The sequence below is a fragment of the Herpailurus yagouaroundi genome, unplaced genomic scaffold (assembly GCF_014898765.1).
Source record: "Herpailurus yagouaroundi ecotype Mexico unplaced genomic scaffold, PumYag 222, whole genome shotgun sequence".
NCBI classification, from domain to species: domain Eukaryota; kingdom Metazoa; phylum Chordata; class Mammalia; order Carnivora; family Felidae; genus Herpailurus; species Herpailurus yagouaroundi.
In genome coordinates, this window is record NW_024412453.1 from 1,145,412 (window position 1) to 1,159,503 (window position 14,092).

Below are 14,092 nucleotides of genomic sequence, written 5' to 3' on the forward strand. Positions count from 1 at the left end.
TCTCAGCGTGGAGCCTGACACAGTGCTCAAACCCACTACCCTGGGATCATGACCTGAGCCGAAATCAGGAGTCTGTTGCTCAACCAACTGAGCCACCCAGGCGCTCCCTGCAGATCTGTTATTTTAGATAGGGTGGTCCCTAAAGGCCTTTCTTAGGAGCTGATACCTGAGTTGAGGCTTTCCAGTCTTAGGGAAGGAAAACAGAGCCTCAGGAATCATCCTGCTGCTCGTGATGCCAACCAGACTGTCCGTGGCAGTGCAGGCAGTGGTCACCAGGCTTCTCCAGCATCCTGATTCCATCGCCATCATTGCACTGCTTATTAGGCAGCCTTCTTTTTTTTTAATTTTTTTTTCAACGTTTTTTATTTATTTTTGGGACAGAGAGAGACAGAGCATGAACGGGGGAGGGGCAGAGAGAGAGGGAGACACAGAATCGGAAACAGGCTCCAGGCTCTGAGCCATCAGCCCAGAGCCTGACGCGGGGCTCGAACTCACGGACCGCGAGATCGTGACCTGGCTGAAGTCGGACGCTTAACCGATTGCGCCACCCAGGCGCCCCTAGGCAGCCTTCTATTTCCGCAGAAAACTGGACCAGAAAATCTCATTGGAGTCTGAGGAGCAGGGCCCATTAGATCTGCTTAAGCCACCAGTGACAGACCAGACTGATTGCTCCTTTCTGGTGACATTCCAGGACAGACCTGTGATGTGACCGTGCAGCATTAACAGAAGGGGGGGCACTCAGGAAGAGCCTGATAACCTGCTAAGCCTACAATTGGAACCCTCTCTTCCCACGACCTGTCTGTATTTCTGTTACATTTCGTCCTTTTGGTCAAAAATAATAAATCACCTCTTATTTAAATGATACACTTTAGGGGCGCCTGGGTGGTTCAGTCAGTTGGGCGTCCGACTTCAGCTCAGGTCATGATCTCGCGGTCCGTGAGTTCGAGCCCCACGTCGGGCTCTGGGCTGACAGCTCAGAGCCTGGAGCCTGTTTCAGATTCTGTGTCTCCCTCTCTCTCTGCCCCTCCCCTGTTCATGCTCTGTCTCTCTCTGTCTCAAAAATAAATAAACGTTAAAAATAATAATAATAATAAATAAATAAATAAATAAATAAATGATACACTTTAAGAGACCTACTTTTTCCTTCAGCAAACACCTAGAGGGAAAATGTCAGTCTCCATGGTTTGTAGGGTGAAAGGCTGAATATTAAGATTGGGATCAAATCCTCAGGAGCTGGGAAGATTTCAGAGAGGGCACTGGTGCTTTCCAGTAGCACCCCCATCAAAGGATGTATAAACATCAACTGTCAGCTTCCTCCATACATCACTCCCCAACCCACCAGTTGTCCCTCCTTCCTTCAAGCCCATTTACACTATTGTCTCATCCTCTCCTGTTCCCAGGGACCTGTACTGACTGCCACTTCTCTCTTCTGCCCTATGTCTTCAACTTCCTTAAGCCCATAAACATGCCAAAGTTTCTCCTAGTCTAAAAACAAGGCCAGAGGCCTCCTCCACTGACCTCTTATATACCCCTAATATTACACTCCTTTCTTCCTAATCAAACTTTTTGAAAAAATAATCTACACTTTCAGCCTTTATTTATTTATTTAAAAAAAGTTTTAATGTTTATTTTATTTTTGGGAGACAGAGACAGAGACAGAGTGTGAGCGGGGGAGGGGCAGAGAGAGAGGGAGACAAAGAATCTGAAGCAGGCTCCAGACTCCGAGCTGTCAGCACAAAGCCCCATGCGGGGCTCGAACTCAACGAGCCGAGCTGTGAGATCATGACCTGAGCCAAAGTCGGACACCTAACCGACTGAGCCAACTGGGTGCCCCTATTTTATTTATTTTGAGAGAGAGTGCACATGAGCAGTATGCACCCTCACGAACCGTGAGATCATGACTTGAACCCAAATCAAGAGTCGGATGCTTAACCAACTGAGCCACCCAAGTGCCCCCAAAACCCTACGTTTTCAGAATGGATGTATTCCAGAGGTTTTCATCCCCACCTGCATCCAGCCCTAGTCTCTTCTCTGAGCTTCCCAGTCCTATGTCCAACTGACTGTTACCAGATGATCTAGAAGCACTAGAATGAGCTATCTTCCCCCTTGTGTGTTCTGTTTCAACTGCTGACACCATTACCCGCTAAGCCAAAAATCTGAGATTCCTTCCTCTCCTATCTAATCATGCATTCACTTAGCCCTGCTGCTTTTTTTCCCCTCCTAAATCTCTTTCCAGTTCAGGTCTTTCATGCCCATGGCCCCTGCCACAGGTCAGGCCCTTCTGGCCACCTTCACACCCCCACCCCTGTCCTCCATAAATCCACAGATTCTGTTGCTAGAGTGGGACCTTATCACTCCCCTGGTCAAACCCTTCAATTGAACAATAAAGTTCAGGTTTGCCAACATGCATCACAAGCTCCCTGGACACCTTTCTAGCTTCCTGACTCCATTCCCCACATAATCAATACTCTTGCCATAACGAGCTGTTTGTAGTTCATGCCAAACTGTCTTTTCTGCCTGGAATAGCCTTTGCCTCCGCTTTGATCTACTTCCCCTGCTAATTTGTCATCTTCCACGGAGCATTTCTGGAACTCCCCCGTGTTGTGCTAACTGCCCACCCTCTGAGCACTCTGAACATACGCTCTAAATTTAAGACACGGTATTTAATGTATTGCTTAATGTCACAGTCCCCCCTCATTAGCCTGTGTACCTCTGAAGGGCAGGGGCCTCACAGCAATACTCTTCATGCCTACTACATCAAGTATGTGCTCAGTGTTCATTCATTACCGAACTGGAATTACTGCCTAGCTCTACTGTATATTTGAATGTAACAAAAGTAAAAAAGAAACAGAGGGGCGCCCGGGTGGCTCAGTCAGTTGAGTGTCCAACTCTTGGTTTCGGCTCAGGTCATGATCTCACGGTTCATGGGTTTGAGCCCTACGTGGGGCTCTGTGCTGACATTCAAGGAGCCTGTTTGAGATTCTCTCTTTCCCTCTCTCTGCCCCTCCCCCACTATCTCTGTCAAAATAAATAAAAACAAAAACTTTAAAGAAAACTAGACCGAAGACTGAAAGCATTATTGGACTGTTCATCCAGGCAATTTTCCGAGTTTGGAGTCATTTCAGTTTACTGGCTAAGAAAGTATGAGATTAGCAGTTTAAATTTCTCCCACTTACTCCATTTTTGTGAACTATTGTTAAGTTTTAAAAGTTGTATATTGTTTTCCTCTAGTTCCCACATTTATTAGCCAACATGCATTTAAATTGATTCTGATTTTTTCACATTTATATTGTTTATAATTATTTTGATTATATTAAATGATTTTGATTAATATTAAGTAATTTTGATACCTGTGGAATAACTGCAGCATCAAACTCCTTAAACGGGGCGCTGGGTGGCTCAGTCAGTTAAGCATCGGACTCTTGATTTCTGCTCCGGTGGTGATCTCACAGTTGGTGGGTTCGAGCCCCCACCCCGCCTGCAGCTCCGCGCTGACAGCCTGACAGCGGACAGCCTGCTCAGTTTTCTCTTTCCCTCTCTCTCTCTGCCCCGTCCCTACTTGCGCTCTCTCTCTCTCTCTCAAAATAAATAAAATAAACATTAAAAAAAAAACGCTTTTAAACAAATGTATTTCACAACTTTCGGAGAATAAGTTAAACTAAGTTCCTTTCCTGTGTCACATATTAGTGTTTAGGGAAAGACACTAAGCACGAGGTTCTAGTTGTGGCGCTAGCGGCTGGTCGCCTCTTGCCCTGGACGGCTGGACCGCACTCCAGGAGGGCACAGTGCCACCAGGAGCCGCCAGGGGACGCTACGGCCAGTGGCGACAGGCTGCGCCGCTCTGTGCGTCCCCTGCGCGGAGCAGAGAGGAACCTGGGCCGGCGGGCGCGGCGCAGTGCATCCTGGGTCAGCGTAGCCATGGCGGCTCGTGTCCTTTCCGCTTGTGTCCGCCGACTGCCTGCGGCCTTCGCGCCGCTGCCCCGGGTCCCCACGCTGGCCGCAGTCCGGCCGCTCAGCAACACCCTCTGCCCCGCGGGGGCCCGGACGAGGCCTGGGGTTCCGCATCCTGCCTCGGTGCTCGCGCAGGTGACTCGCGGTGACTTTGCTGCGGGCTTGGCAGGGGTCAGGGATCGGGGTGGGGGGGGAGGGGTCAGACAGCGGGGCACGCCAGCCGCGGCGGGGGTGGCCAGGGGACATCTGGCTCAATGCCTGTCCCACTACCTCATGGTGCTTGGTTGACCCCTGCTGGGAGCTCGGGTGTTCTAGTGCTTAAGAGCCGGAGCACAGACCCTCCAAACACCCCTGGGTGTAAATGCTGGCTCCCACTTTCCGAAACTTTGAGCAAGTCCATTACCTTCCTAATATCAGTCTGAACGGCTGATAAAGTTGGGGTACTAGTCTCTATGGAGTTGCGACGAGATTTTGAGAGCATGTAGGTAGAGCACCTAGTTGCGGTGCTTGGTAAGCTCTCAAAATACTGGTTTCCGTTAGTTGTAGTTATAATGACAAATACCGTGATAGCTTTCTAGGGGAAAACTAATGACAAGGTGCAAAAAGGAAGCCACACTGGCCTATAACCTTCTCCAGAGCATTTCTCATTCGGGATTTCTCCCTGTAATGCCTTTTGCCTGTTCACTTGCTTCCTAAAGGAAAGATAGGAAAAAAAGCAGTATTTAGCCTTTCTGTCGGATGAAACCTTTGTGAGGCAGAAATTGTTTTTAGGGCAGTCATTTTCCACCCTCAACCTTTGCTGCACATTCAGATCACCTGAGCAGCTTAAAAGAAGGGGGAAGAAATCCCTTACCCCTCCTCCCCACCACTGTGCATTTTGGTTTACTTATCAGAGATGAGGCCCTGGCATGGATTTTCATTTATGCTCCCCAGGTGACTAAAGGGTTGGGCCAAGATCAAGAACTACTGCCCTAAGGTAGAATAGACTCTCAGGGTCAAGTTGAGAGCCCCCCCCAAACCAGTGGACTCAATAGTGGTTTCAATATTTCAGTATTGACAACATTAGAATAGAACAATAAGGATGCCCAGGCCAAGTCAATCATTATTTCTAGAGTTGGGGCCTGGGTGTCTGTTTTTAAAAGTCACCAAGTGATTCTTTTCTGTGGCTAGGGTTGAGATGACCGTGTGATGGATTAATTCATAGGGCATTGGCCCCATTGCCTGAATCAAAAGGTTGAAACTGTCACCTTGAAGTTAAGAGGTAAAGGGCAGTATGTAGAGTTGTTGAGTGTTTTCTTCCTGAGAGGGATTTCCATTGTAGGTTAAAATGCAAAATGATTGCCCCTATTCATAGAGCACTGATTCTCAGACTTGATTGTTACAGATCACTTGGGCTAAAATACAGTGTCTGGGAAAGGGCCCAAGAGTCTTCATTTACAGTAGGCTCCCAGAAGATCCTGGTGCCACTGGTCCTTGGACCACAGCTTGAATGGAAGGGTGCTCAGAGATGTTCCACTACCTCTGCTTGGTTCATGTATACAGCAGAAAAGCTATTTTATTTATATTTACAAAGTGATTTTGACCAAGTGCTCCCATTTAACCACCTTACATCCTTTGCTGATTGAAGAGAGAGTGAGTAAACACTTGTTCTTTCAAAGGAACAGGACAGCTATGGGCCAGACCTTATTCTAGCTGTTGAAGGTAGAGAGATACAAAGGAAAGACACTAGTTAATAACTCATTGGACATTCTGTGGCCTCGTGTTAAACTTGCCAGCTCATTCCCTGCTGGTGTTCTCTAGATTGTTCTACACTGTTTGTTGTGGTTTGCCCTTTTTCCCTGTCTCTCTGCTCCTACCCTGTTGGGACACTTTCTAATCCTTAAATGTTGGTAAGTTCCAAAGATCTCTTACCACACTCTCTTCCTGGTCTGTCTCTTCACTCTCTTGGTTTGTTACTGCCTGTCTCCCAGTTACCCCAAACTTCCACCTCCAGCCCTCGCTCATTTCATCTGGACTATTGCTTATTCCACCCATTCTTTTCCATTAGATTTTTTTCTCCTCAAATCTATCCACTATGCTGACTCCAGGGGAACTAGTTATTCATTTATATTCTGACTCATTCCTGCCTCCTAAAAGGAGCTATGAAGCAGGTCTCCTGGATGTAAAAATATGACAGTATAAAATCGAAAGTAAGAAAAACAACAGTGGTGGCCTAAAATGGAACTTGGATGTCTTATTCTTGACCCAGGCAGGCCCCAAATCTGAACTGTGTCAAAGGCAAAGCACAAAGAAGACTTCTAAAGTGTTCTATGGGGCACGGTACTGAGATGAAGGCAGAATGCTTGTGCAGGGAAAGCCCAGCTGTTTTGTCTTACTCCGGTCTCTGCAGCCCTGGGCCCTACCTCTTCAGCCTCAGAGCCTGTCTGTGAACCACCTTACCCTTCAGTCTCCTTACCACACACACCGGCTACACTTTGAGGCCTCAGTTCTTTTTCTTGGCCTGACCTTCCCTCCTTGAATGACCCTGTCCTTTCAGGGCTAACTCCAGGTTTGGTATCTGTTTCTTCCTTGCCTGTCAAGGACTGAATGACGATTTTGTTCCTGAAGCAGCCTACAAATACATCTGTCATGGCTCTTGCTACATTTTTATTACAACTGAAATAATCTCTTTGGATTGGTCTTTCCCATTACGCCATAAAAGCTCCTCTGAGGGTAGCGGTCATATTTTATTTATCTTTGTAGTTCCAGCCTACAGCACAGTGCTAGGCACAGGAGGTACAGCTCACAGGCTGCTGAGACATAGCCATGTGTGAGAACAGGGTGCGTGTACAGCACAGAAGAGGGACCTACCTAGTGCCTCCGGTGAGCAGGGTCTCAAAGGCGGCAGTTTCTCACACACTCAGGCCAGGGTGTGACAGCACATGCAAAGACCAGGAGGAGCCTGGCACTCTTATGGTTGACCCTCGGGTGCCAGTGGAATGGAGGGGAGACCCGAGTTGAGGTAGATGTAGGCATGTTGTGAAGGGCGCTAAGGAATGTGGGTGTTCTGTGTAGGTTGCAGGGAGTAAATGTGAAACAAGGTTTGTTGAATAAGGGAGATCTTTCCTCCCAGTCAGCCACGCTGGGTGACCCAGTAAACATGATGGTGAGACCCTGGGAAGGGTGGACGTTGGTCTCTGGCCAGAGCACCAGGGGGCAAATAAGGAATAGAGGTCTGCGAGCAGGTGTTCTGGGGACACGTAAGGATTTCCAAACCGACGTCAAAATGTCTGCGACCCCGATGGAGCTGTTTGGGGAGGGGGGGCAGTTGATAGAGATGGCCTTTGAAGCTGTCTCCTTAGCTTTAAACTGAGGTTCCTCAGTTTCCCTTAGTCAGAGATGCGCCCGAGTAGAGATGGATGGATGGATGTTGAGGGAAATGAACCAGGTAATTTGTCTCTACTGGTCTAGAGGGTAGTTACTCTTTGCCTGCATACAATGCCTTCTCTGATGGCTGTAGGAGGTGACTTATGTCACATAGAATTGTTTAGTGTAGATCTTGGGGAAAACAACACCAAAAACATTGTTGATTGTTGGGGACACTGCAGGGGTGTCCGTTCCCATTCTGTATGCCTCTCTCTCTCTCTCTCTCTTTTTAAATAGCTGAGTCCAGCAGGAAGGAGGCAATAAGACCCTCCCGAGAGGCCAAGCTGGGAGACCTGGGGCTGGATTCCTAACTTTTCTTTGTCTCAGTTTCCTGTCGTAAAATGGGACTATTGTCAGAATGAAGGAGATGATGGTTGTAAAGTGCCTAGCGCAGTGCCATAGTCCAGCCTAGGGTAAGAAGTCCATAAAGAGACCAGAAGGTGGGGGGGCATGAGAGGGAACGAGTGGGATCAAGTACTTAGGGGCCACATTACCACCAGAGCCTCAGATTGGCAGGTCATTACCCTGATCCTCCTAGGCAGGCCTCCAGAGCACTCACTGTGGATGAGCCGGGCGGTTCTGAGCCCTGCACGCTCTCTCGGTGATGCCTCAAGCAGTGCTGTGAGCTTTGTACTGCTGCTTGTCCTCATTCTACAGATAGGGAAACTGAGACATAGAAGGATTAAGTAACTTGCCCAGGGCCACACAGCTAGTAAGAAAGAGCTAGTGCCAGGGTACAAACATAGGCGTCTTATTCCAGAGTCTGAGCCGCCCCCCACTGTACCTGTCTGCCCTATACCGAGCCCACGGTAGCCCCCCATTTTGGACTGGCATGTGCTCTCCAGGTGGAGACCCTTTTATTTTCATCACTATCATGTGGTGCCCACCTGACCCAAGTGCGTGCACCTGCCAGTGCTGCTGGGGACGGTGCTGACACCTAGTGGGCCACTTGGGTAGTTGTGTGCAGATGTGCCTTCACCGGCTTCCTCCCTCGTGGGCTCTGCAGCACAGCCTCCGTTTTCCCTTCCTCCTCAGCAGGAATTCCCCCTCATACCTCTTCTTGATGTGCACGGACAAGGCCTCTGCCAGATCCTTCCCCCTCAAAGTTCTTTCCTGTCATCACCACTATTAACTCCTTTCTCCTCTCTTTGGTCCCTTCTGCTGCTTCATTTTACTTGTGGCTTGTGGAGACTTCTAGTGATTGTGGTTAAGTAGGCCCAGAGATGGTCCCAGAGCGGCAGTCTCCTTAACTCACACTGCAGTCGGAAAGGAAAGGACACTACACATTTAGCCAAAAATAATAAGTGCTCTTAAACTCTGAAAGTACTCAGAAATACCTTAGAATAGCCATAAAGCTCTTCATCTAATCTCTTTATAGCTTGCTGATTAAACTTGATTTCAGTATGTGATTTTTTTTTTTTTTTTGCAAGATAAATATTTCTTATATAGAGGTATATAGAGGTTTGGTTCATTCAGCAGCATTTTTAATTATGATTTTCATAGATCTCTGTCAGTCTCAGGGACCTGAGCCCCAACACACAAACCCACTTTCTATGGGAAATTCCCCTAAGAACTCAAAACTGCAGGTTTAAAATCAACTTTAAAAGGTAAACACACCAGTTCAGATTAGGGACTTCATTGTGAGCAGAAGTATCAGACAGCTGTTTTGTTTCTCTTGTTCTGCATTGTCCCTTCCACAGCGTTAAGCCCGCTGAGCTGTGAGTTGGACTTCTTTTCAGATTTGGTGAAAGAATCCATCCAAGACTCTAATACCTAGCTAAATATCAAGTAGGCTAGTACCAGAGACATTTGAGATACCAGTCCCATCACGGTAAAACCCAGAAAGCCTCATGGTTTTGCTGGTGGCGGTAAGGCAAGCCTACCCTGAAGGGAAACAAATTGGACCATAAGGACTGTCGGGCTCCCTCATCTCCTTCGGGCTGGTAGTTGGCTCATTTGCCCTGGCCAAGGTCAGTGTAATCACTGCTGGGGCCATTTTAGACCTGCGGTGTGGCCCTCAGGGTGAGCTGCCTCTCCATTTACCGTGACAGCTCTTTCCAGGTGGGTTACTTTGACTCAGGCATGCCTGTTAACAGTGGCAGTGCCTCATAGTGGCAGGAGTGCTGCAGAAGGGGCCACAGGAAGACTTCCACTTATCTGCAGACCCTATCTGGTTTTAGTGGCAGAAAGTCTGCCTGGGCCAGACGGGGCAGTCCTGGCTCTGAGGGGAAAGGAGGCCCATTTTTATGCTGCTGAACCGCTAGGGCTTCTGAAACAACCCAGCGTTGTGACCCCAGGTGGCCTAATGGCCAGAGTAGAATCAGAGGATGTGGGTTCTCTGAAGTGCCAGAAGCCCTGTGGAAGGCATCTGTGGGCTAGTGCATTGACCTAGAGGCATGTTAGGTTCAACACCGCTTTGTTCCTGCCCTTCCTTGCTTTAGGTTCCAGTAACACAGTTGTGCCGCCAGTATAGTGATGCGCCCCCTTTGACGTTAGAGGGAATCAAGGACCGTGTTCTTTATGTCTTGAAACTCTATGACAAGATCGACCCTGAAAAGGTAACTGACGTGGCTTAATGTTTTTCTTTAAATTAGCATTTAATCAATGGTACAGAATTCAGAGGGTTCAAAGGGATATTCAGTAAAAAGTCTCCCTGACTCCTAGCCACATGGTTCCCTTTCTAGGAGGCAGCCAGTGAAACCAGGTTCTTGTGTATCTTTCCAGAGATACTCAGTACATACACAAGGAAGTATACACATTTGTACATGTATGTATACTTTATGTACTATGTGATCCTTATCGCCTACCCTTTTTAAAACGCAAGTGGTAGAATACTGTAAACACTGTTCTGCGTGTTGCTTTTTAATTTATCCGCTAGTATTTTTCTCACAGTGGTACATAAATTCCCTCTTCAATAGCTGAATGTACTGTATAGGTAGGATAGAGGGGTTTTTATTATTGAGATCTGATTGGCAATAACATTATGTTAGTTTCAGGTATACAACATCATGATATTTATATAACATTTTTAATTGATCACAGTTAAGTCTGGTTAATATCTATAACCACACATAGTTACAGAAACTTTTTTCTTATGACATTTTTAAAAAATTTTTATACATTTATTTATTTTTGATAGAGAGAGAGACAGAGCACAAGTCGGGGAGGGGCAGAGAGAGAGGGAGACACAGAATCTGAAGCAGACTCCAGGCTCTGAGCTGTCAGCACAGAGCCCGACACAGGGCTCAAACTCACAAACCGTGAGATCATGACCTGAGCTGAAGTCAGGTAGCTTAACTGACAGAGCCACTCGGGCGCCCCTCTTATAATGATAGTTTTTAAGATCTGCTCTCCTAGCAACTTCCAGATATGCAATGCAGTGTTATTATAATCACCGTGTTGTACATTACATCTCCAGGATAGTTTTTCAGAGCAAAAATCAAAGATCTTAGTGAAATACATGAAGTGAAGTCCATTGCTAAGCCTTGTATATATTGTTAACCATTTCAAAACAAGGTTGAATAAGTTAAGATATAATGCTGTCACAGGTTAAACATAAACTGCTGGTTATCACTATTTAAAATATGGCCTCTTTAAGAAACCTCTTCTACCTAATGATTAATTGACCTTGTACCTCCCTGTTACTTTGAGAAACAAATGTCATCACGGACTGAATTTTGCATTTGGCATTCCTTTCTTGCAGCTCTCGGTAAATTCCCACTTTATGAAAGACCTGGGCTTAGACAGTTTGGACCAAGTGGAGATTATCATGGCCATGGAGGACGAATTCGGTAAAAGGCTAAGTCTGGGGTCTGCACAGTGTAATTAGGTGTATGAAATGCTGGGAGTCAGAATTGGGATTTGAATCAAATATAGAAATAGAAACAGCACCCCCGCCACATACACGCCTGCTTACTTAGCATCAGGTGAGCATCCGGTAAAGTCAATGCTAGGGATGGTGCCTTCAATTAGAACCCACTTGGTACAGGGCCAGTAGGGTGCCCGGTGTGGTGCCGAGGGCTGAGTGACCAGGAAAGGCCTGGGGGAGGATGGACTTAGATGCTTGAGGTGGGGGCTCCACCTCAAGCAGAACCTCACCTATGGAGACGCTGAACACACCTCAGCACCTCTTGTAGCTAGGCCAAAGTGACCGTGCCCAGAGAAGTAATTGGGTGTGCCCAGAACACACACACGTACAGGCCTGGTTTCCTGCGGAGCCTCCCATGCACACTCCCAGGTTACGTGGCTTTCTCAGACAGTTGTGCACAGGAGACCTCTTTAAGGCTCCACAGCAGTTTTTGGGTAAGTTGCCTGAATGAAAGCCAAGGGGCTTCTGTGCCATCCTACAGAACAGAACTTAGTTACAATTCTTCAGAGATTATGCTCACTAGTGCGATTGCATCAGTTAGGGGTAGGATGGGAACATGGTAATGGAAATGTTCTAGAATTAGATAATGGTGATGGTTGTACAACCTTGCGAATATATTAAAAAACCACTGAATTTTACACTTTAGGTGGTGGGTTTTCTATCATATGAATTGTATCTTTTAAAAAAAGAACCAGCTGTTACACACATTATGTAACTATTGTCTAGAACATAACTGGCCCATAACTTAAATGGGATTTGGGGTTGCTGGAGAATTTTGATGTACTTGTGGGTGGTAAGGAAGCATTAGATGCTTTTAATTTTTAAATGATTTTTTCTACACTCATGCATTATACATTTTCTTTGCAGGGTTTGAAATCCCTGATACAGATGCTGAGAAGTTAATGTGTCCACAAGAAATTGTAGATTACATTGCAGATAAGAAGGATGTTTATGAATAAAATATCAGGTAAATAATTTGACTTAACAGAATGTTGTTCTCCCATAGAATTAATCTTTCTGTAGTTCTTCAGTAAAGTAAGACTTGGGAAAAATGGAAAAATTGGAAACGCTTGACAGATTTTCACTGGTTATGAAATGCAGGTCCCTTCTGGTTATCTGCCACTCAAAGGGGGCCAGCCTTAGTGATCATCTTTATCCTTGAGACGGGCCGTGAACAATTCATTCTTGGACAGGACTTCCTTGATTGTCAGCCCTCCTCATAAAAGCAGTCATGTACAAAACACTGAGCAAGGTAACCCAGAAGCGGAGCCCTCTACTGCCCTCAGTTACCCACCCGAAGCCAGCCCAGCCTGATGTCCCAGAAGTTGAGATGGCCTGAAGCTTAATCAGGCAGGAGAGGCCTCCTGGGTAAGAGGATGGACTCTGGAGTCAGACACTGGACTTGATTCTCAGCTCTGTCCGGGTCTGTAAGTCTGGTGACCTTGGGCAGGCTGTCTAGCCTCTAAACCTGCTTCCTCATATGTAAAATGGGGATAATGACAGGACCTACCTGGGAATTTTGTGGTGGAGAAAGTTGGTAGTGTATGCAGATCACTTACAACCATGCTTGATGGTAAAGAAGCCTGTCGGTAGACATTAGCTATTGTTATTTAGACTCTAATCAAGTGATTGACTTTTTAAATAAAACATTGTATCAAGTATCTATAACTTTAGTTACCCTGGATTGAGCACCTCCAAGTCCCTAAAAGTCAGTGCACCAAAGAGAAACACTGAATTTACTTTGTTTTTGCCAGACCCCTTTTTTTCACTGAGAGAAGACTCAGAAGATGCTGGCAAGTGTCTGGAAGTGAGAACGCGTTTTGGCATTATTGCTGCCTTTGACAGAGCGATTCTGTTTAGACTTGTATTTAAATTGTCTGTTTTGCCCTTTGAAAATAAATCTATAAAACCAACATTTTTCTCAGTCTTCAGTTTTTCAGTGTCTGTGAAGTACTTGTGTATATTGAATTTGCTTAATATTTTTAAAGGTTTGGCTAGTCCTTGGGATTCATGAGTTAAAAAAAAAACTTCTAGCAGTGTACTTGAAATAAGTTTCTCTCCCATTACTTCTAATGTAAGGAATGAGTGTTAGTGATAAAAGGATTTTTTGCCTTAGAAAAAAATTTGGGGGGGCTCCATTAGTTTGATCATCAGATGTATCAGCTGACACCAGCATGTGCAACGAATTTTTTTCTCCCTGTCCTGTGGATCTCTTTCCAAATGGATAGAATTTAATACTTTGGGAGGACAGAAAGTTCTCTTTGCTACTGGAAGGTCAGATTGACATGTCAGTCAGTCTGTAAGTCACACATCAGAAAGTACCAGTGCTTCTCTTTCTATTCTTACGGGCACCGTGTGAGGTCCTCGGGGTTGAGGCCGGCAGCCGCCTCGCTCTTGATGAGGTTCCGTGTGAGACCTGCCAAAATAATTACTCCACTTTTACCAAAACGTCTTGTTCGTAGGCAGGGGAAGCGAGGGCTTGTGGCAAATAGGAGGTTGTCCCAGAAGCGCAGGGGCTGAGTGACCCTCAGCTGGGAGAGGATCTTATGGCCGAGAGAGGAGGTGGCTTGAGTCCCTTCTGGGCCTGGGTTCCTTCCTGGGGGCACCCGGTGCCACCAGTGCCTTCTGTGCTGCCGCTCTCATACATTTGGCAGACGGCAGACCTACCTGCTTTTCCAGTAACAGGAGGCTGGTGTTCATCGTTACGTTGCGCCGTATATGTATGTTTTAATACTACGAGTTCTTGGGAAAATGCTGGATTGGAGCACAAAGAGCATCCTCTCTTAACAGCAGCATTTAATCAGGGAATGGCCTGCTTGCTTACTGGGCGCTGGAGAGCCAACAGGGAAGAAAATAGGCTGCAGGCAG

The 14,092-nt window shown here is 46.5% G+C and overlaps 1 protein-coding gene across 2 annotated transcripts; it reads left to right on the forward strand.

Annotated features, from left to right (window-relative positions):
- Nucleotides 1-3,879: 3,879 nt before the first annotated feature.
- NDUFAB1 (NADH:ubiquinone oxidoreductase subunit AB1) lies at nt 3,880-13,137 on the forward strand. Of its 2 annotated transcripts, none has more exons than XM_040458768.1 (5): nt 3,880-4,086; nt 9,798-9,914; nt 11,060-11,147; nt 12,092-12,191; nt 12,979-13,137. In XM_040458768.1, the coding sequence occupies exons 1-4, from the start codon at nt 3,919-3,921 to the stop codon at nt 12,181-12,183; spliced, it is 465 nt and encodes a 154-aa protein (XP_040314702.1). In that variant the 5' UTR covers nt 3,880-3,918; the 3' UTR covers nt 12,184-12,191; nt 12,979-13,137. The 2 variants fall into 2 exon arrangements, with proteins under 2 accessions (XP_040314702.1, XP_040314703.1); XM_040458769.1 differs by lacking the exon at nt 12,979-13,137 and adding an exon at nt 12,326-12,468.
- The last annotated feature ends 955 nt before the right edge of the window (nt 13,138-14,092 follow it).